Source organism: Vigna unguiculata, chromosome 1 (assembly GCF_037176805.1).
Source record: "Vigna unguiculata cultivar grain cowpea cultivar isolate G323 ecotype 2 chromosome 1, ASM3717680v1, whole genome shotgun sequence".
NCBI lineage: Eukaryota > Viridiplantae > Streptophyta > Magnoliopsida > Fabales > Fabaceae > Vigna > Vigna unguiculata.
The window spans coordinates 40,210,333-40,232,713 of NC_140792.1; the positions used below are offsets into that span (position 1 = coordinate 40,210,333).

The following is a 22,381-nucleotide window of genomic DNA, read 5'->3' on the forward strand; positions in this document are numbered from 1 at the left end:
GTTCTAAAGGTGGAGTTTTTTTCTAATATTATTTTTATCATTTCTTACATTGGAAGGTAAAAAAAATTCTTTTATTTGAAGCACATGCAATGGCCACAAAACTTGGTCCGATGAATTAAATAAAGTTGGCTTGCGTTCTTGGAATCAAATGGAGCAGTGTCGGATCATGCATCGTTAATGCAAGTTGAGGACCATGTTCGTAAATATATTCTCCTACGTTGTTGTGTTATATGTTTTTATAACATGACACAAATAGTTTGTGTTTTAGTTTTAGTTTTCCATTCTCTCTTTTTTGTTTGTTCAAACTTCAAACAAAGGTTCATCCTCCACTCACTTAACCTTCTCCTTCCTTTCTCTTCCATTTCTATATTTGGCAACTCTTCTCTCTCCCCCCTCTCTCTCGCTTTGTTCCGTCAAGGACAAGGACCGAGCCTCAGGAGCCACGAAAAACAGGTACATCATCTGTCTTTGCCACACCAAAACAACCTGCAATGTTTTGAATGTCCCTGCATTTACTCACTGTTGTTTCCGATACAAGTAATGTATGCATTGAAGGGTTATTCTTTCTGATTTCCCTCTTTCCTTCTCCGCGTTCTCTTGCCATTAATGAGAATATTGATAACTCCGTCATTAATGAGAATATTGTTCTTTGGCTTAGAACCAGGTTGGTGCCCATTATTATTCGGGTGGAAAAATTTAAAACTTTGAGATTTTGAAAAGGGACAAAAGGTGGAATCTACCTGCCCAGAAGAATTATATGATCCTTTGATCATTAAATCGCGTAAAAAACGCTTTTGGGGGGAGAAAGGAGGATCCCTGAAATAGTTTTGGTGATAATTTCCATCTGGGGTCTTCTCATCGGAATGTGTATGTGGTAGGATCGTGAAATTCGGTGGAATGATTGAAAAGGGTGGTGGTAGAGCAATGGAGTGGAGGCTTCAATTGATTGGTGAACTGAAAATTGAGAGCATGAAATAGGTGCAGATCAACATGGAATCAAAAGGAGAAGCTGAACCTCAGGAGGAGAGGCCTTCATCACCAATGAGGGTCCTGCAGCATTTTTCTGGGGGCGCATTCAGAGTTCCTGGAGAATCATTGCACAATATGTCACCAATGGGGCCTGGCGGGCATAGACGTTGTCAAAGTGAGCTTGGTAGCAGAGGAGCTGACCGTAATAACAACTTGCAGAAATTAAAATCTCACGTGAACAAGGCTTGGCGCTGGGGTGGCAAATCCCGCGAAGAAGAAGCCTTGGCGAATTTCAACCCTGAGGTCATGGCAAACCAGAAACGGCAGTGGTATCGGCTTCATCCTAAAAGTCTGGTATTCATTTTTTTTAGAATCCCTTCACGTGCTATATTTATTTTTAATAAGTATTCCTTGCTTAACTGATCCGCAAATGGTAATGGAACTTAATATACTTATGCTCTACATTGTACACTACAGTAGTACATTGCTGTCAACGATGATAAATGTCAACAACTCATTGTGCTTCATGTTTTGCCTCAGTAGAAAATCATTTTCCTCCTTTCAATTACTTGTTCTTTATTGTTTTATCAACAAAATATACTACATTTACATGACTTCTTTGTCATCTATGAAGTTTAACAACCTGTTTTCAAAATTATAATTTTTCTGCATGCAATATTTTAACATCACCGAATGGAATTGGTAGCTGTTGGTTCTGTATCTTAGTCTAGTCCTATCGGAAGGAACTTAGAGCATGAGTGTTCAGGTTTTTGATATTTCTTATTATGTATAATTAGCCGTGCCTGTACTGGTATTTGAGTAATTGGTATACTGTTAATTGTAAAAGTTATTTTGAAGGTTCTTCATGTAGACTGGGAACATTAACAATGATGCATTATTGCACTAAATTTTAGGAGGTGACCTTTGTGTACCACGCACATATTTATCAGAAATGTAAGCTTATCATTTTGTTGAAGTAAGTCAATGTGAATATTACTGTAGGATTGTGTAAATAATAAGGAGCCGACATCGCTCTTTGAACATTTTGTGATTGTGGGGCTGCCTCCAGATGCTAATTTGGAAGCCGTGGAGCATTCATTTGCACGAAGGAAGAAGTGGGAAAAGGATAAGGGGAAACCTGAATTTCGAGATTGCAGAAAGTCTCAGCAACAAAGACTAACAGAACCAACTTTGGAACCTCAGGTTTGGTAGATGTCAATATCTTTTTAATACATTCATTTGATACAGCATTAACATTAAAATTTTTAAAATTAAATTCTTGAGTGTTATAATAGGCTAATACAGGTTGTGAATATCTGGTGTCTAGGTCTCCTAGGAATATAAAAGGAACTTCACAACATTTATGAAAGATGTTTTGGAATATTATATCTGTATTTTGACAGTGAATGGGAATTATTTGAGTCTACAATGTGCTGCTACCATACAAATAATTCATCATGAAACTTCCTAGCAAGCAAACTTCAACCCATTCCTCCTTATCTATACGTTCTTTGTTGCTCTAATACCTTTTTGCAAACATGCAGTTACTGTTCAAATATCCTCCTGCAAAGAAGCTGACACTGCGTATGAAGGATTTAGCTCCCTTTTGCTTTCCTGAAGGTGTTAAGGTCTGTTTGATGCTATTTTACATGCTCAGAGTTGTCAAAGTTTTTTTTTTTTTTCATTTTAACTGCCGCCTTACAAATTGTTCTCTATTTCTTTCAAATGTTTGCATTTGGAGCTTCTGAATTGGTTCTACCATCATTGCATGTTGCTCTTTCCCTTTCCTTGATTTCTTAATGAATAAATATTTTGATTTATCTTGGAGTAAGAAATTTATGTTGTCTTATATGGACATAATTTTTATCAATGGCAGATGACACAGTAAGAGCAACTTTGACAGCAGTTGCTTATCCAATGTTATGATTATAGTTTATTCAGATTAACTGATATTCTTGCCTTTAATTTTTGCAATTTCTTAATTGCAAATAATAAGTTTTCCATCTTTTATTTTTGGTAGAACTTCACACTTTTGCTAGGATAAAAGTAACAGTTTTTTATAAACAATACGTCTAGTTAAGAAATAAAATCTGCTTTCCCGGCAAACTGTTTCATTTGTGAAGTGTTGATTTACAGGCATGGTTGTTGGAGAGGACTCCATCTCTTAGTGAACTAAATGAACTTGTCTATGGACAGGTACGAATGCCTAATCAATCTTGTGGTTCTTTTTTCATGAAAAAACATGCTTTTGCTTTTTGACAAGCTAGTTAAAGCAATATGTCATCTGCTGTGTTAGATAACATAATTCATTCTAAGCATAACTTAATACTTGGTATAGATACTCTTTGACATGCATGTGTAGCGAAATATGGTCTTTCATTCATTTTTTTTTATTAACAATTGTTAGTTGTTAGTATTTTGTTAGTAAGGAGAGTTGAACCCATAACATCTCCCACCCTCCCTTCCAAACCCTTCAAACCAACCTTATAACTCCCAAATGTTAGTGAGGGAGTTGAACCATCAACCTCTCCCACCCTCCCTTCCAACTTTACAACTAAGCCACCTTATAACTCCTGGGTCTCATTCATTATTTTTCATTTTTGTTGCAAAGAAGCATTGACTCAATCCAATTTTCGTTGTATTATTAACCTTCCATTGAGCCCTTATCAGCTTTGCAACCAAAGGTAATATAATTTTCTTTTTGCTTTTATTGTCCACAGGAACATTTAGGAAAAGATGATCTTTCATTCGTCTTTGCAGTCAAGGTAATTTTTGTATTGATATCATATATCAACTTTAGTTTGTTATCTTGAATGGTTAATGATTGTTCTATTGAATTCTTATTTTACTTGTACTCTGGCTGACTTGTGCTAGATTAGATTATGCAAGATTCTGTATATGTGTACAGTTTCTGCATATTATTATTTCTAATTTATTTTTGAAAATTGTTGAGTGAGCCACAGGGGGGGAGGGTGTAAAATGTCTTACAGTATATATTTTCCCTTAGATACTCAGTATTTCCTTCTTGAGATAAAACTTCAGATGTGTCTATCAATTAACTCAACTCCGACAGTTCAGAACATTTGTTGTTAAAGTGATTCCTAATGTTATAGCTGAAGCTGCAAGTGAGACAGTAGAACCAAAAATAAATTTTAATTTGTAGCATGGTCCCTTATGAACAAACAAATAGAGCTTGAAGCATGGATTATGCATAAACTTACTGCATACCTTGTGCTACAATATAATTATGAGCATAGGGACATTCAATTTGTGTCTGTGTATGTTTGGATCAATTTATTTAGTTGCTTCTCATTTATTTCTGACTGTAATGATGGCTGAAAATACATTCTCTGTACCTTGATGTCTTGATCAGGCAGCAGACAATACAACACTTTATGGAGTTTGTTTACATGTCCCTGAAATTGTACAAAGGCCCCCTGGTATCATGGGCATATCATCTTCTTTTTCTAATCCCTCCATGGGATGCAGCCGTTTTCTGGTTTCTGCACCTCGCTGCTATTGTCTTCTGACTAGAGTTCCCTTCTTTGAGTTACACTTTGAGATGTTAAACAGGTTAGCATTATTGTGGCTTATTGGTATTTAGTAACTTACTTTTCTGGGCAAATGTCCTTTGATTTTTCCTAGACCCTGTAGAATTTATTATGCCTTACTTGGATGCAGTCTCATTGCACAGGAGCGCCTGAATCGGATAACAGAGTTTATAAATGAGATGAGTCTCAGTGCCAGCGTTCCATCATCTCCCAAACTAGATGATCAAAGGAGGTCAAAGGAGGAAAAATCCCCAGAGAACGAGACATTTAGTGAATGGATGGATTCTGCAATTCCTCTTGATGGTGCAGCAGCTATTGCTGCTGCAGCTGCTGGGATTATATCAGATGATGAAAGCCAACAACATTTATCACCTAAAATACAGGATAATCGCTGTCAATCTCCTGTAAGTGGGAGTGCCAGTGATGATGCTTCAGATTCTTCTCAGGTCAAGGATACAGATAAGGAGGACAAGAAGAATCCCCAAGTTCTAGATAACTGTGAGTTTAAGGCACCAGCAACTCTTTGTTCTATAAAAAGAATGCATGAAAATTGCAAAAATGACCAAGCTTCTCCGAAAGCCGGAACACCTTTGTCTGCTCGAAATCGTGTCTTGGAGCGTCTTGGAAGTTTTGAATCACTTTTCAGGTAATAACTTTATAATTATAATATTTGTTTCAGTTTTACTTTTTGGGTAGACTATCATTTTTCCCTTGTATTTACAGTGCTACATTTCTAGAAATTATGTTGCATAACTTTTCAGATTTGATATAGTTCATCCATCTGTATAATTTGCTTGTGTTTTTTGTGTGTCTATTTTTGACATTTATTGTTTACCTCCAATTCAATTTCAATCCATATTGTTTTCATTGGCAGTCCAGTTAGAAGCAGGCAATCAGAAGATGAGGACGATTTTTTCTCAAACACCGAAAGAGATTATGGGGATGAATTGTTAATTGAATGGGCTACGGTCAGTGTAAAAGGGTTTTCCATTTGTTTTCATCGATTAAACTGAAGTGATGTTTGATTGGCATTTTACATACTTTTTGTGAATGCATTTGACAGGAGAATAAGAATGATTTGCTACAGATAGTGTGTAGATACCATGCTCAACCTATTCCACCTCGAGGAAGTGATTTTGTCTTCCACCCTCTCGAACATCTACAAGCTATTCAGTACATACGACATTCAGTTGCTGCTCTTGGCTTCGGAGATGATTCTTCAAACTGTTCTGAAGCAGCTCTGGTAATTCTTGAATGATTTTTAACACAATACTGATCCAAAACTATGTATTCTCCTTACACATATACTTGGTAAAAGGACAATACGAAGCTGGCAGCGGCTGAGGAAGCCCTATCATTATCAGTATGGACAATGGCGACTACATGTCGAGTTCTGTCCCTTGATAGTGTAAGCACATATTCCACTTGACATACAACAATGTTAATGTCTGTCTAACTCAGAGGTCCTATATAGAAACTATTCTAAGAATCCATTTCTTGTATTGTATGAATAAAGTATTTTTTTACTGATCTGTCTAATTTGTTTCTTTTACTGATTTGTATGCAGACATATATTTTTAGTTTGATTGTTGTCCTTGCTCATGTTTCCTGTTCCAGTTGCTGCATTTTGCAGTTTAATTATTCTAGTTCTTAATCTAGATAACATTATTTATCAAGTTATTATAGTTTAGGGATGTACTTTGGTTCAACCAAATCCAACCCCGAAACTATTTTATATCCTCTAACCAAAATCATTCCAAATATTTCTTGAGAAAAGATTAAAAAAAACAAGGTAAGAAGAATATATCAAATGTAGCTCCCCGAACATCTTCATTTTCCTATGTTTTTATTCACATAAATAAGAAGACTCCTTGTGAGTATATAATGTCACTAGCATAAACAATTTAGCTTCTCAAAGAAGATGATTTACTACGCCTTCTTTGCATCATGTAGACTTTTTCTCATGTCCACTGCCTCTCCACTACCTATTGAAGATTTGACCCATTCCATTTACTAAATTAGATGCTAATATCTGCTAGTTTCTTCAATGACTAAATGAAATTAGTTTTATTCACAATGTTACTGGCAGGTGTTGACATTGATTACAGGAGTGTTGTTGGAAAAACAGGTGGTAATAGTGTGCCCAAATCTGGTAAGTCTATAAAACCAACATGCCAATTGATGGTCTTTGACTTTCTTTAATGTGTTGTATGGTTAGAACCTAGTTGCTGCTGTTGATTCATTTGGACTGATTTAGAGTGGAATTGTAACCTGTCTTTGATTTTGACAACTTTTGACACAATGCAGGGTGTTCTATCTGCCACAGTGCTTTCTCTTATACCCATGATTCGTCCTTTTCAGTGGCAGAGTTTATTGCTCCCAGTAAGTCAAAGGATTCAACAAACCCTGGTTTCAGATTTCCATGTGAGATTGTCACATAGATCTAACAATATACTAGTCTTGCTTTTCAGGTTTTACCTGGGACAATGATGGATTTTCTTGATGCCCCAGTTCCATATATTGTGAGTGTCATTTTCTTTGATGTTTATAAATTATGTTGTTTCGTATTATATATGTTTTGTTGGCTACTAATTTAGCATTCACTGTTACTTAGCATTATAGAAGAAGAAATTAGTTTATGCATAAGTTAAAATTAGATTTTAGGATAAACTAAATGATTTTCATCGATGCTGTCGGAGTTACCTTTCAAATCAGTGACCCACCAATTAGATTGTCTCAGCCAGGCGACCACCATGCCACTGAGATCACCTTAATCAGAGCTCTCACGCACCACTCCAATCTCATGTCTGCAACAACTTTTCAGCTGCGCCTGGTGGCTGTTTGTCAGTACCTCTCCGGCAGCAACCATCTGTGTTGGAATCACAATCTCCTCCTTGTTCGGGATCTGTGCTTGTTGGAGAACTTTGTTTTTTTTTAGGGTTTTTCTCCCCCTCTTCATTTGTGGCCTCTTCTACCTCTGTTGTTAAGAGTCAGAGGTATGTTGATCATTTTACCAAGGTGTAACTACTATATTGATACCAATGAAGCTTCCTGTTGGTTGAAAATTGATGCTCATGTTCTGAAGTCCACTATTAATTCATCTTTAAAACAAAATAATTGTTTTGTACCTACTAAACATGTTCAGAAGCATGGGAACAAGCATTATTATATACCGATGATACTCGACGTCGTTATGATATTTGTCACAATCTTCTTCTTGTTGTTGCTCTCCGACATCAAGGCTCAATGACTGAATATCTGGGTAAAATCCATTCTCGTCTTCATGACTTTAATGAGTTATTACCACGAGCCTCCACTCCTTCTCAAGAATTACAGCAACCACCAAAGTTCTTCATGTTATTAGATTTACATGGACTTTCTTATGACTATTTCCATTTTCATGATCAAATTTTGGGATCCCCTATTCTTCTCAATTTCATTTCTACTTGTTCAACCATTTTGTGTGTGCCAAGTAAACCGATTGATGATATACTTGCTTTCATTGGTATCTCAATGTGGTGAGTGCAATCGTCCTTGCAAGTTGCGCAAAAGGCGTCACAAGTGTGAATATTTCCTTATACATTTTTAACTATATAATTAGGAGATTTAATTACATTTCATAATTAAGAGGATAATTGATTGGCTATAATAGTGTATTTTATAATTATTGTACAAGATCATTGATCATGAATTGTAGGAATAAATTATATCCATCATAAATTAAGATTTTCAGTTATTCTGTATGTGAATTCTATTCTATTTAAGAGCAATTTCTCCTCTGAATAATATCAGAAGCGGTTTTTATGAGAATTTAATTATTTTTATAAGCATTTGAATTTTAAAGAATTGTCTCATCTCAATTGTTCATCAAAGTATCCATTGTTCCTGCAGGTTGGCATACAACATAAACCTGATGACTTGAATGCGAGAACTACTAATCGTGTTCTTGTTGATTTACAGAAGGACAAGGTTTGTAATGACATTTTAAGGATACTCACACGATATTCCACAAGAAATGTTGGAGTCTGTTGGAAACTTGTTACACTTAATTTACGTTGTCTTGTTTCTTGGCTATTTCCAGATTTTGGGCTTGTATATATGTGTGTTAGAGACAGACATTTGGTTATTTATGCTGTTCCATGCAGGATTTTTCTCATGTTTCTCTTCCATTTAATATTTCTTTTGTAGGTGACAATGTGTTCATTACCAAGACTTCCACAGCATAGAGATCTTTACTCTCAGTTGAGTTCAATTCATGCTACACTTTCAAATCAAAGATCAATTGCTAGAAAGCATCCTGTACATAGGTGCAACGAAGTCCAGGTTTTCTTAGTTCCCATACTAAAAGTTCTCTTTCACACACGCTATTTTGGAAAAATAGATATTAGTATTTTTTTTTTATGTATAAATAGTTCATGCTTCACAAACCAGCAACTTTTCAGGTTCTAGCTTCTGACACTCTAACCATTAGTAGCAACTGCTAATCTTGACTTGTTTACAGGCCGAAGCGGCAACTCAGTTTTTGAATATACTGTGGCACTATTTGGAGTCTCTTTGTGCAAATCTGAAATCCCACACGATAACTAATGTACAATCTAATAAAGATAGGGTAAGATAACTAAGTTAATGTGATAAATATTTCTGGAAATTCTTAAAGTACTAAGAATAAGTTATCTGCCCTAGCTCACCCTGGATTAATTTTTCAGGTTTCTTTACTTCTTAAAGATAGCTTCATTGATTCCTTTCCTGCTAGGGATCAACCATTCATTAAGGTAACAGCCTCCTATTCACTTCAAAAAAAGAAACATAGGCATTGAAAATTTGATTGGTGCTGATTCGGTAAAAAATTGAGTGCCTTAAACCGGAGAACAAATATAGAGAGTAAATAATCTGATTCAAAGTCAATAGTACTTCAAGCCAGAAAATCTAAATGCCCCAGCCTTAGGTATGACTTTCTATTTATAAATGAAGTGGTTACAAATCAATTATCTTCCAACTAAGATAATATTTAAGTTACAAAATACAAATATAATAATAAAATATAAACCTTTTTGTCTTTTGCTAATATATCTCCTAGATAAGCTTTGTTAATTAAATCAAAACTTCTTATAAGACTTAGGCCAAATTCCTGGACTTATAGACTTTGGATCGGTCTTTGACGTTTTATCCATATTCGAGTATCGGGTCGGATCCGAACGACCAGGACGATATAGGTGTCATCCTAGTTTAGAACAAAATTTGATCGTTTTATGCATTACATTTGGCTTAAGCTACTGAAAAAGTTGGAATTAACATCATTGAGGGTAGGGTGGAACATTAAATATTAGTTCATGAATAGGCATGCTGGGTTTTGGTTTTATTTATTTTCTGAAGCAGCTGAAGCAACACAGGTCCTAGTGTGACTGTTGTTTGAATAAACTTTCCAGGAGAGAAAAAGTAGGAAGGTAAAATTAATTCAACTTCTCTCATTAGTTGAAATCAACTTGTGTCTTAACTTGTTTTAACTTGTTCAATGACTGAAGGACATGATTTAATTTTAGATAATGAAAGAATCTCAATTCATTTTACCCTCATATGTTCTTCTCTTGATTGATTTTGAATCCTTGGCTATGCAGCTTTTTGTAGATACACAGCTATTCACTGTTTTATCAGACTCTCGTTTGACAAGCTTTGAAAGTGGAGAGTCATAGTCCCGTGCCACATTGGTTTTAGATCAAATTGTGCTATAGATCTGTTATACATGTTTGATGGCACTGTTGAAGATATAACTCTTGATTTCATAGGAGGAACACCTCCGTTTCAAACCAAATGAAACTTTGCTAATCCGAGAATGACAGAAAGTTGATATCTGGGTCAAAAAGTTGTATAATGTTCATAGTAAATGTCATGTACTAAATCATTGTGCTAACCCATATGAAAGAATCACTGTCCCTATTTTTTGTTGAGGGGTGTGTTCTTGGGTTCAGCAGTTCATGTTTTGTAATTCAGTAATTGTGAGTACAGACTATGTCCACTCTCCCTGTAGCATACATGTCATAATCTTTTTACTGAGCAAACCATAGTTTTGGTTCCTAAAAGTGTAATGTATTGTCATATTAAAATCAAGAAAATTCTAAGTTAATGAATTTTTTTATTATTTGGTCCAAACCTTTGAACATAACTAGCTGGTATCATTTTGTTATTTAAACATATGATGATATTATCATTGAAGTTACATTTATTCAAATTTTGAACTGATATAATTGATGAAATACATATTCAAAGACCTATTTAGTAGTTTTTTAGTTTCAAGCACAAGTTTGATAGCATTATACACTTATGGTTGTTGGTTTACTTTTAATTGATTATAATTTTTTTCTATGCTTTCTTGTGCTACCATATGCTTTCTTTGACAAAATTATAATCAATATCATCCTTTCTTATTTATGTAAACAAAGAACTTTCTGCACCCCATATTTACTAAATGCACCTCCATACTACTAAAAAGACTAAAATACCTTCGCTGTTGTAAAAGAAGAGAATTGCAGAAAAAATAAATAAAAAACTATTTTCAAAGTATATTTCATATGCTCTAGGAAGCTTTCTGGAAAGTCCAGTATAGAAATCTCATTCCAAAAGATATTATATACTTTATGAAAAATGTGTTCCAAAAATACTATTCCAAGAGCATTATGTATTCCAAAAATTAAGTTCTAAAAACACTGTTTTGAAGATCTTATTTCAAAAATTTCATTGTGAAAATTCCAGAAATCATATTTCAAAAATTATAGAAAATTTGTTCCAATAGATTTCCAAAACCAATATTGATAAAACGGTGATTTTGAAAACTGGGAGAGCATAAAGAAATTGTGGGCTTCTGGGAGAAAGAAAAGCCTAAACAGAGCTGATCGTGATTATTTAAGTTGTTGGAGGAGAAAAATAGAGAAGAGTTGTCAATTTTAATGTTTGGAAGTTTGGTAAGAGGTGGTTCTTGGTGCTGGGAGGTGAATGGATGTGGGAAATTTGTGGCAGATGTGATGATTGGGTTTCGTTTGTTTCTTTCGATGTGGTCGAATTAAGAAGTAATATCATTAAGAAGATTAAAAAGGTATGGCACATTTTAAACTTAATCTAAGTTTTCTATATAGTCAAAAGATTTATTGGATAATTCTCAGATAAACTTTATTTTATATTAATTTTTTACTGTTTCTTTTTTCATATTATTCCATTACTGACAATCAACAAATTAAAAAAAAAAAAAAAAACTCTCCATAAGTTCTTTTAATCGAAAGTAGTGGAAGTTTTTCGTTAGGAATAGTCCAAGTGTGAGTCAAAGTCCCACATTAGATAGAAAAGACAAAGTTAAACACTATATAAGAATAAAGACCCATAACAATATTATCTTAAAATTTTGAGATTAAAGTGGTGTCTAAGATCTTATATACATAAAACTAATATCATATAATCATATAGAACCACAATCTCAGTAATTATAACCATAATTCATAATATATGAAAGAATATATATATATAGCCTATCAAACTTACATAAAATATTAATTATCTTGTTAATACGAGAAATCAACTAACTATTTTTTTCATATTATATTTCCTTAACTTTACGAATAATTAAGTACAGAAAGATCAATTCCTCTGATACACATCCAATTCAAGTCACACTTTTCTATATATTCCAAGCCATAAATTCTAACGGCCAAAAAACTGTAAATTGCTCAGGACATTTCAATGTACGAGGTGAATTTCTTGTTTTTTTCTTTATTTTGTCGCATTCTTCTTTTTCTTGGTTTGTGTACTCTGCTTTGGTATGCGTAGAGATTACTGCAAAGGTTTTTTTCTTTTTTTGGTAAAAAGTTTTAAACGAAAAAAAGTATGGTCTTCACAAAAATTATGAAAAACAAATGTAAAGTTTTCTTACACGTTTGAAAGGGCATCAGAAGTTCGTTAACGACGTTATTTTGGTCCTTAATTTTTAATAAATTTTAGAATTATTTTGTTTTGAAACTTTAAATTAATTTAGTTTTTCATCTTTTAAAATACATAAATTTAGTCTTTTTAATTAAATTTTGTTAAATTTATTTGATGTTTTGTACACATTTCAAGATTATAGTTGAGTTGTTTATACTGTTTGACACATTTTTATTTTGATGTTAAGTTAAATAATATTATGAAACGCGCTTGAAATATCAAATAAGCTTAACAAAATTTGATTAAAAGAACTAAATTCACGTTTATTTCAAAAGATGAAATATTAAATTGGTCCAAAATTTTAAAATAAATTAATTTAAAAATTCACTGAAAGTTAAGAGACATAAAACATAATTAACCCAAACTACTCCTACCACGTTACAATGTGAAGTACACCAAAGATATGTTTTTCTTGAAAGATGTTTATGGTTTTTTCCTTTTTCTTTTTCATACAAAATTGAGTATCAAATAAAAATGTCAGGTATTTAGGCCTTCAAAACACTAATTGAAAATATTTAAATGAATTATTTGATAAGCACAAAGGTCCTACCAGGTTTGATCAACCCACGCCAGCTCAGGGACCAATAATTAGATCAATAATTAAATCCACAGTTTAATCGTACATTATTTTGTGGAGAAAAAAAAATAAAGTTCCACTTTATTTATCCAAGTCAATATATTACAGAATCAGAGACACTATATAATTACTGAAAAAAAAAAGTGTGCTGTGACTTTTGCCATCACTATTAGAAGGGGAAAATAGAGAAATTGAGAAAATAAATGTGAAAAAATTGTTTCTATTTATTTAGAAGGACTAAAATGGGTAAAAATAAATATAAATATTTTTAAAAAGTTGCAATAATAAAAATAAATTTAGCTAAAAAGTTAAATCATTTACCATATTATGTATAACATGATTATTTGGGATGTTGCAAGGAAAATTATGTAATGTTTATAAAATGTAATAAACATGTCGTCCAAATAACTTTCTTGTCTTTCTTTTTCAAATGAATAGCAAAAATGGACATTTTAACCCTATCTCACTTCTCTCTGCTTCTTCTTTCTATTTGATTGGAGGAATATTGTCATTTGATTAGCATTGTCATTTTCTAAATAACTTTATTTGAGACAGATACCTAAAATAAAATCACTCAGCAGAATAGAAAGTTAAAGCATCTGATCCACTTCATAATTATCCAAGCAAACAACTGACAAAAAAAATATCAGCATGTGGAAGTACATATTTATTTGATATACTTTTTTATGGTTAACACGTTAATGTCTTGCGAAAGTTAGCTCTTGGGAACAACCAAAATAATAATAACAATAATAATAATATTTACAATAGTTAGCATTAAACTGTAATTAGTCAAAGTTGCCTTTTGTGCAGAAACATAAACTTTTATTCCAATAAAGATGTTTCAAACTTTGCTGAAATTCTTAAAAGGATTTTTGGATGCTATCGTTTAGGTTTAACATGACATGCCAGCTTCAACAGATCTAACCTAAATGTCAGTGCATAAAAGATAGATTATTGGTGAAAGATTAAACATTGACTACTTTTCAAAATGAAGTATATTACTTGAAACCAGGTAATATGGCAGATTCATTGAAAATAGCTTTTGATTTGAACTTCGTAACACCGCACAATAACAACAGAAAAAGTAAATCAGAGATGATTCTTAGGTAAAATAGGATAATACCATAGCCATAACTCAAAAAGGATGATCAATTGTTCACTGTAAAGCCCTTCTCACCACAAATTTGACCAACATGATCTTTCTCACAAGCTATAACCACTCCAGATTTATTTCAAATTTAAACGACAACCACAACAAGAAGGAAATGCAACCCAACACATCCATTTCTCACAAAAACTAGCCCTGCTGGCATATATCACCTCATTCTTGTGTTGAAAGCACGCAACGAAGGCACCCCCCTTCATGCAAAAGATCAAATGCCTTGTTGATCTCAGAGAGAGTCAAAGTATGGGTAACGTATTCATCAACCTTGATTTCCTGCAAAACAAGTACTTGTAACAATCCATGCTTTCCAACAATACTGAATTAAATGAACAAAACACTCTGAAAAACCTTTACCTTCTTCAGGTACTTTTCTACGAGCCAAGGCACCTGCGACCTGCTCTTGAAGCCACCGAAAGCAGTTCCTTTCCAGACACGTCCAGTCACCAACTGGAAAGGTCGGGTTGATATTTCTTGACCTGATGCTGCAACACCCACGATAACTGATGTCCCCCAGCCCTGGGAATTTTCGAAGATTATTTCATGAGTACAACCATCATAGTGTAATGTATGAAAATGGAGTCAATGGGGCAGAAGCAGCATTCACCTTGTGGCAGCATTCCAAAGCAGATCTCATCACAGAAACATTTCCAATACACTCAAAGCTGTAATCAACTCCACCATCTGTACGATCAACTATGACCTGCTGAATCGGTTTATCATGTTCATTTGGATTTATAAACTCGGTTACTCCAAAGTTCTTCGCTGCAAGGAAAAAAAGCAAAAGAAGACAAATCAATAAAAGAAAAGTAATTATTATTGTGACGAATTTCTTCTGTAGTCCATTAACACTACACTGGCACTATAAACCAAAACTGAGAAAACCACAAACAGAAGATAGCTCATCGTAAGACACTATGCATGTTCTTATATTATATAGAGGTAACAGCACTTTGGGCACAAGAAAAAAGATGGAGCCAGAAATGAAATAAATACAAATATATACCAAAAGAAAATACATATTAAGATCCCATTGAAACAGTATCATTATTCCGCCAGTATAACTCTTTAAAAGGATGATAATCAATGCCTAGAGAAACATTAGTTATACAACATTAAAAAGTGAGAAACATGGCAAAGAATCAGTTCACAGTATTAAAGACATCCTGGTTGGTTTAGAATAATCCAGTTCATTTTGTACCTGTATCAAACTTCTTGCTGTCAATATCTATGCCAATAATCCGGGATGCACCAGCAGTTTTTGCACCCTCTGCAACCTGTCAAGTACAAACTACAAATCACGATGGCAAACCCAAAAGGTCAAAAACATAATCGCCTGCAATTGTAACTTCACAAACTTACAGCAAGCCCAACAGTCCCAAGGCCAAATATAGCAACAATTGACCCTGGTTCAACCTTTGCAGTGTTCCAGACAGCTCCAAGGCCTAAAAAGTGGGAAAAGATAAATTTCACAATTCCATAATAATAAGTGAACTTGGTGTGGAAGCACAGAAGCCCGCACATTTCATAGCATAAAGAAAGAAAGAACGAAGGGAAAAAAAGGGATCTGTAAAGAAACATTTTCATTTTTCACAAATCATGTTAATTGTTAAACTGTCAAAATAAGAGCGGGAACTTGTAACTCTGATCAGAAACAGAGTCTAATATGACATACATTGGTATGGCAAAGACAAAAAAAAATACATCTCCATAGGCAAATGTAAGTATGTAACATCATTGTCCAACTCCAAAACATTTCATGAATCATAAGACCCATACCATACAACTTAAAAATCTCAGTATAGTTTTTGTAAAGAAGAATATTTACCAGTTGAAACACCACATCCGAGAAGACAAACTTTGTCCAGAGGAGCTAAGGGGTTAATCTTAGCTACACTAACATCATGGACAACAGTGTACTGACTAAAAGTGGAGGTTCCCATGAAATGATAAATGGTCTTTCCATTAATCGAGAACCGACTCTTGCCATCACTGAGCATGACCCCAACTCCAGTGGCAGAGCGAACCTTGCCGCAAAGGTTGGTCTTCCCTGATTTGCAAGTCTTACACTCCCCACACTCAGCCTGGTAACAGGGAATGACATGATCCCCAGGCTTAACATGAGTAACACCTTCTCCAACACTCTCCACAATCCTGCAACAAAAAGTAAAAAACCCCTAAAACCCCCTATCCATGCCAATAAATGCATATGCTCACATCATATAGCACATGCAGCAATTGCATCTTAAAAAATGTACTTTCTAACATTCAAATACATATTAACATTCATATACTCTACATGCATACATACCCAGCAGCTTCATGGCCGAGAATACAGGGGAAAAGACCTTCCGGATCCTGCAACATTAACAATTTGCTCACTATGCAAATCCAAACAAGGGAAACACAAATTAATGGATTCCAAAACACTTAACAAGAAGAAAGTAACGACCTTGCCACTCCAAGTGTAGGCATCGGTGTGACAGAGAGCGGTGTAGAGGATTTGAACTCGAACCTCGCCGGGCTGAGGCGGAGCCACCTGAACATCTTCAATAGTCAAGGGCTTGTTGGGTTCCCAGGCCACCGCAGCTACATCAAAACGACGTCACATGATGTTTGGATTTTGGATTACCAGAGTTTGTTTAATGTTAATTAGATCTGAAAGGAGAAAAAGAAGAAGGAAGAAGAGAATTGGTACCTTTGCAGGTGATGACTTGACCTTGAGTCGCCATTGAAAGAAATGAGATGAGACTCACACACACCAATACCTGTTTATCTCCCCACTCTGCCTTCTACTTATTTATATTTGAGCAAGACATTACTGAAATTCAGGTTAATTAAAGTTCTAAAATTCACCTCTTAATATGCTATTATTACATTAAAAAAATAATATTAATATCTCTTTTTTCATTCCTTGAACGTGACTTCTGAGAATAAGGATTGGCTCTTTCAAGAGGTCGCTTTTGGAATATATACAAATAAAAATATATAATCAATAGAACTATAAGGATTATTGGACTCCTATATTAAAGTAAACATTATCTTTCTACGATGGACATTTTTTATTTTATATTTTAAAAAGTATTTATACTTTACTTTATTTTTTAAGATTTAAAACAACATTAGTTATTTTCACTTGTATAATTTATTCTCATTTTAAAAAATAATAAAATAACAAATCTTATAACATCTTAATAAAATACTTATAATATTTCTATTTCATTATTTTATTTCTTCTTTAAAATAAATATATCTAACTGGCTGAAAAGAAAATAGATCTTAACGTGACTTAAGAAAAACCCTTTTTTTTTTCAGCATTTTACAGTTTCTTCCTTGGGTAAAAGACTAACTTTTAGGTCAGAAATGCACAATTTGAACATATATTTTAAACTTTAGAAGAATTATATTGTTTGTTTCAATTACTCTATACATATATCAATAGCAGTAAAATAACAAACTCTCTAACTTTAGTGAAATATCTATTATCAGCCCTTTTTCAAATTTTGAACATATCAAAAGCACGAGAAATTTCTTTCATGTGAGAGAGAATTTACCATCAAATAAAACAACAGGCTTAGATTAAAATAATTTTAAAAATTAATTTTTTACAATATTATATCTCTAAATATTAATAAAAGAGAATATAAAATATTTAATTTTAAAATATCTCTTTTAACAAAATAATTCCTCAAACATAAAAATAAAATAACTAAATTTGAATTGTATCTCTCTGGTGGTACTAATTGCAAATTAGTAATTTGTAAATATATCTAAAATATTTGTAAATTTATCTATAATATAATTTTTTGAAAGTGTAATTTTAGTTCGGGAAAAAACTTAATTACACATTTATTTCTATCTTTCCATCAATATTATTAACCATGCTAGATAATTATTTAAATTTAATATTAATTACAACATTTAATAATAAGCTGTAATATAAGAAAGAGTATTAACTCTTAAATTTAAGACTTAAATTTTGTAAAGAAATATATTAAAACATGAGCATAATGATAATCTTAATATGCATAATTTCCTGAGTTCTGAGAATAAAATAATATATTTAATTATAAAGTTAAAAAAATTTTACCTGTAAAAAATATAAACAGAATAATAATATGTTAACTCACAAAAATTTACCCACTTTTTACTAGTGAAAAAAAAAGAATGTGGGTGTGAAAACAAAGCGTCGAAACCCGGAAGATATAAAAGGCGGGAGCAAGCTTAGCTTCCTTCTTCTTCGATAGAGTGGTGGTGCCGTTGGTTTAGGGTTGTAGCACTTTCAGTACACTCAATTCTCCACCCCATCTATTTCAAGACGTCGGAATCCATTCAAACATACTCTGCAATCTTCTTCCATTATTTTTTCAACTGTAAGTTCTCTCTCATTCTTCAAGCACTTCAATCTCTGGTTTCTACCGTTAAACAATGATTGTATATTTTCTTCTTCTTTTTTAATTCTCTTTTTCAAATCATTGTTAATGATGACATTTTTATCAAGTGCTTTGACTTTCTTTGTTGAATTTGAATGTTGTGTTTTCTGAGAGGATTTGAGGTTGCATGCGGTTGAATGTTCAGTGAATGGTAGTTCCCGACTCTGCTTGGATACTTCGTATCGTGAATAGGTATTTGTAAAGTGGTCAATTTTGGTTGCAACGTCAATTAGGTCACCATGCTGTATCAGGAATTTTGATGAAACTAAGATCACCACTGTGGTCTGGCTACATACTAAAAGCTTGATGGTGAAAAATTGTGGATAAATGTGTTGCTCTGTAGTCCTAAACACCTTAAAGTCATTATGTTTGGACTACGTTTTAGAACTTTGGTGAATGAGTATTTGTTTGTCGATTTTATGGTTTCGCATTTGGATCTGGGGATGACGTGCATGAAAAGGACGCACTGAACACTTTAAATCTGTATCCATTCGATGTTTTTGTTTTTGTAGATGCTTTCATCAACTTTTTGTTGTACTGATTAGATTGTTGATAGTGTATTTGGTGTGTTTTGTGAGCAGGATATATTTGCATTCAAGGCTGAAGTGAAAGGGTCTTATGGCTGATTTAGAAAATTTGCTCTTGGAGGCAGCGGGTAGAACCCGACACTCTCGTCCAACTTCAAGGAGAGGACATGGTGATGGTGAGAATGTCTCAAGTTCTGATGATGAACATGAATATCCAGGCTCAAATCACCCTGGCTCACAAGTTCCCCTAAAGAAGAGATTTGATCCAAAGGAAAGAGATGATGGCAAGGGAAGTAAGGAAGAAGGGGATGACCAATCTGATCACAAGGGTGATAGCAGCGATGAAGATGATTTTGGTGATGATCTTTATAAGAATGAAGATGACCGGCGTAAGCTTTCTGAGATGACTGAACTTCAGAGAGAGATGATATTATCAGATAGGGCAACCAAGAAGTATGATAAAGACTTATTGGGGAAGATATCATCAAAGAGGGAGAAGGGAAAGACAACTATACCTGGGACAAATACTTCACCTCCTCCACCATCTCGTGTGCGGTCATCAGTCAGATCAGTTGACCGGTCAATTGCCAAGAATGGTGCTTTAAGTGAATTGCGTGCGAAAAGATTAAAGCAGCAAGATTCAGAAGCAAACCGCAGAATAAGTGAGGCATCTAAAAGTCCAGGACCTGGACATGTTTCTCCAAAGCACAAACCTTTCTCTTCAACAAGTCTCACAAGCTCAAGTGACAGTGAAAGTGAAAATAGGTCCCAGAGTGATGATGGAGGGTTGAGTGATGATGACATTAACATTGACAGTGATGATGACAGGATAATTTTAGGACCTGAAGGGCTTACATTTGAGGATATAAAAGAAATTACTGTTAGCAGATCGAAACTGACAAAATGGTTTATGGAGCCCTTTTTTGAGGAGTTAATTGCTGGTTGTTTTGTAAGAGTTGGTATTGGTAGATCAAAGTCAGGACCTATCTACAGGCTCTGCGTGGTAAAAAATGTTGATGCCACAGATTGTGCTCGGCAGTATAAATTAGAAAATAAAATGACACACAAGTACTTAAATCTTGTATGGGGAAATGAAACTTCTGCTGCAAGGTGGCAAATGACTATGGTTAGCGACTCTCTTCCACTTGAGGAGGAGTTCATCCAGTGGGTTAAGGAAGTGGAACGAAGAAGCGGTCGGATGCCAACAAAGCAAGAAGTGGAAATTAAAAAACAAGCTATACAAAATATCAACTCGTTTGTTTACTCAGCTGCTACGGTGAAGCAGATGTTACAAGAGAAAAAATCTGCCAAAATAAGACCACTGAATATTGCAGCTGAGAAGGGTAAGTTAAGAATGCAATTAGAAATAGCAGAGAGTAAGCAAAATAATACTGAAGTGAGTAGGATCATGACAAGGTTGCAAGAATTGGAGGAAGCTCGGCAGTCTAAGGAGAAGGATGCCAGAGCTCTGAGGCTTTCTGAGATGAATAAAAAGAACAGGTTTGAGAACTTCAAAAATGCTTCTGAATTGAAGCCAATAAATAAAGATTTGAAAGCAGGGGAGGCAGGCTATGATCCATTTTCAAGGAGATGGACTAGATCAAGAAATTACTATGCCGCAAAGCCGGCTGAAGACGCTGCAGCTGAAAATAATAGTGCCATTGATATGGTGGGTGATGAAGGCAGCTCTCAGACGAGAACAGCTGTGACAGGGGTGGCTGGCATGGCTGCTACTGCTGCAGCAATAAAAGCTGCTGCCGGTGCTGGGAAGTTAGTAGATACAAGTGCTCCGGTGGATCAAGGAACAGTGACAAATGTGCTGCACGATTTTGAGCTGCCAATATCATTATCCATACTCCACAACTTTGGTGGAGCCCAAGGAGTTCAGGCAGGGTTTATGGCAAAAAAACAGAGAATAGAAGCAACTGTTGGACTTCAAGTTCCAGAAAAAGATGGTAGGAAGCATGCGAAGACATTAACAGTTAGTGATTACAAGAAAAGAATAGGGCTCTTTTGATTTCTGTCTAAATAGCCACTTTCATCAGGTACACACTTTTATACGATGAAGTTGGATTCTAATAGTACTGTTTTGCCTATTAATAACTGTATATCTCAACTTTTCAGGTGATCATGGAGATCTCATTTTCTTTTTTCTTCCCCAAAATTAAAGAAAATTGTTAGATCCAAGTTTTACCTTGTTCGTATCATTCAACGTTGGTTGTTACTGGATGCTGGGAACAGAGCTGAATAGATGCACAGATAGTCAGGTTTCGGGACAAAGAATTATTAAAAATATGTTGTTGTTTCAGTCTTCTTTACTTGTTTTAATACACTTCATTTGCGTTGTCTCGAGGATTATATCAAAGGTACTCAATGGCTTTAGTGTTTATTTGTTTTTTCACAAAAAAGATTATTATCATCTGAATATGTGTGGCCCTTTCCTAGGTTGTGAATGTGATCATTGTAGGTAACATTAGAGTTTAGAACATGTGGATTAATATTTCGAGATATTGTAATTTTTAGTTCAAATCGTATGCAATTCACTTAAGCGCACTGCATAATCGCACAGAAAATCAAATAGAAGAGTTTGTCATTATGCATGACTGTTGATAAAATTGATTTTGATGTAATATGATTCGAAATACAATATCTTATAAACCTAAAATTTTAGGTTACCTGTAGTTATTTATGCTTCTTATCAATTTTAAATATAAAATCAATTTTACAATGTTGAACCGAAAATGTAATTTGTTTTTTGTAGAATCATCTTAATTGGTATTTCAAAGTGATGTGAAGAATCCAATATCGAATCAGATTGCAAGTCAAAAATCCATCTCGAATTACGTCTTGTTTCTTGTTTTACAAATGCTCAAGTTTTTTTTTTCTCATTAATACACGTTAAAATTTAAATTGTGTTGAATAATTGATAGTGAATTATATGAAACTTTATGACCTAGTTTCTCTTATTGTCACCTCCAGTCAGTCATTGCTGCACATCATGTCATAATTTGAGGCTTTTGCTTCTTGCACTCCTAATATTACTAAATGCGCCCCCATTATAATAAAAAAAACATTATCGTCGTCACTGCAAAGGAAAAATAAGAGAGAAAACACATTGTGTAAAAAAAGCTCATTCTAGAAAGTTCTCATAATGTATTTCATGTGTTTTGGAAAGTTTATTCTGAAAAGCTCAA

The 22,381-nt window shown here is 34.1% G+C and overlaps 2 protein-coding genes and 1 pseudogene across 4 annotated transcripts; 2 read left to right on the forward strand and 1 right to left on the reverse strand.

Annotated features, from left to right (window-relative positions):
• The first annotated feature begins 141 nt into the window (after positions 1-141).
• Positions 142-10,667, forward strand: LOC114176475 (DENN (AEX-3) domain-containing protein). Of its 2 annotated transcripts, XM_028061527.2 has the most exons (19): positions 147-453; positions 659-1,323; positions 1,972-2,172; positions 2,514-2,597; positions 3,106-3,165; positions 3,690-3,734; positions 4,343-4,542; positions 4,651-5,166; positions 5,395-5,488; positions 5,584-5,763; positions 5,839-5,928; positions 6,610-6,672; positions 6,828-6,902; positions 6,992-7,042; positions 8,412-8,489; positions 8,709-8,843; positions 9,022-9,129; positions 9,227-9,292; positions 10,136-10,667. In XM_028061527.2, exons 2-19 carry the CDS (start codon positions 991-993, stop codon positions 10,208-10,210), a joined length of 2,454 nt encoding a protein of 817 aa, XP_027917328.2. In that variant the 5' UTR covers positions 147-453; positions 659-990; the 3' UTR covers positions 10,211-10,667. The 2 variants fall into 2 exon arrangements, 1 of the variants encoding a protein (XP_027917328.2); XR_003603005.2 differs by lacking the exon at positions 10,136-10,667 and having other exon boundaries at positions 142-453; positions 8,709-8,827.
• A 3,497-nt stretch (positions 10,668-14,164) lies between these two features.
• LOC114162918 (alcohol dehydrogenase class-3) lies at positions 14,165-17,084 on the reverse strand. Its single transcript, XM_028046928.2, has 9 exons — positions 16,926-17,084; positions 16,680-16,816; positions 16,539-16,585; positions 16,056-16,381; positions 15,590-15,672; positions 15,429-15,504; positions 14,835-14,992; positions 14,585-14,746; positions 14,165-14,503 (listed from the first exon to the last, which is right to left on the reverse strand). Exons 1-9 carry the CDS (start codon positions 16,957-16,959, stop codon positions 14,387-14,389), a joined length of 1,140 nt encoding a protein of 379 aa, XP_027902729.1. The 5' UTR covers positions 16,960-17,084; the 3' UTR covers positions 14,165-14,386.
• Positions 17,085-18,474: 1,390 nt separating this feature from the next.
• On the forward strand, positions 18,475-21,723 carry LOC114181926 (protein RTF1 homolog pseudogene; annotated as a pseudogene). The gene is made up of 3 exons (XR_014996847.1): positions 18,475-18,600; positions 19,242-21,232; positions 21,312-21,723. The product of XR_014996847.1 is annotated as a protein RTF1 homolog pseudogene (transcript).
• The last annotated feature ends 658 nt before the right edge of the window (positions 21,724-22,381 follow it).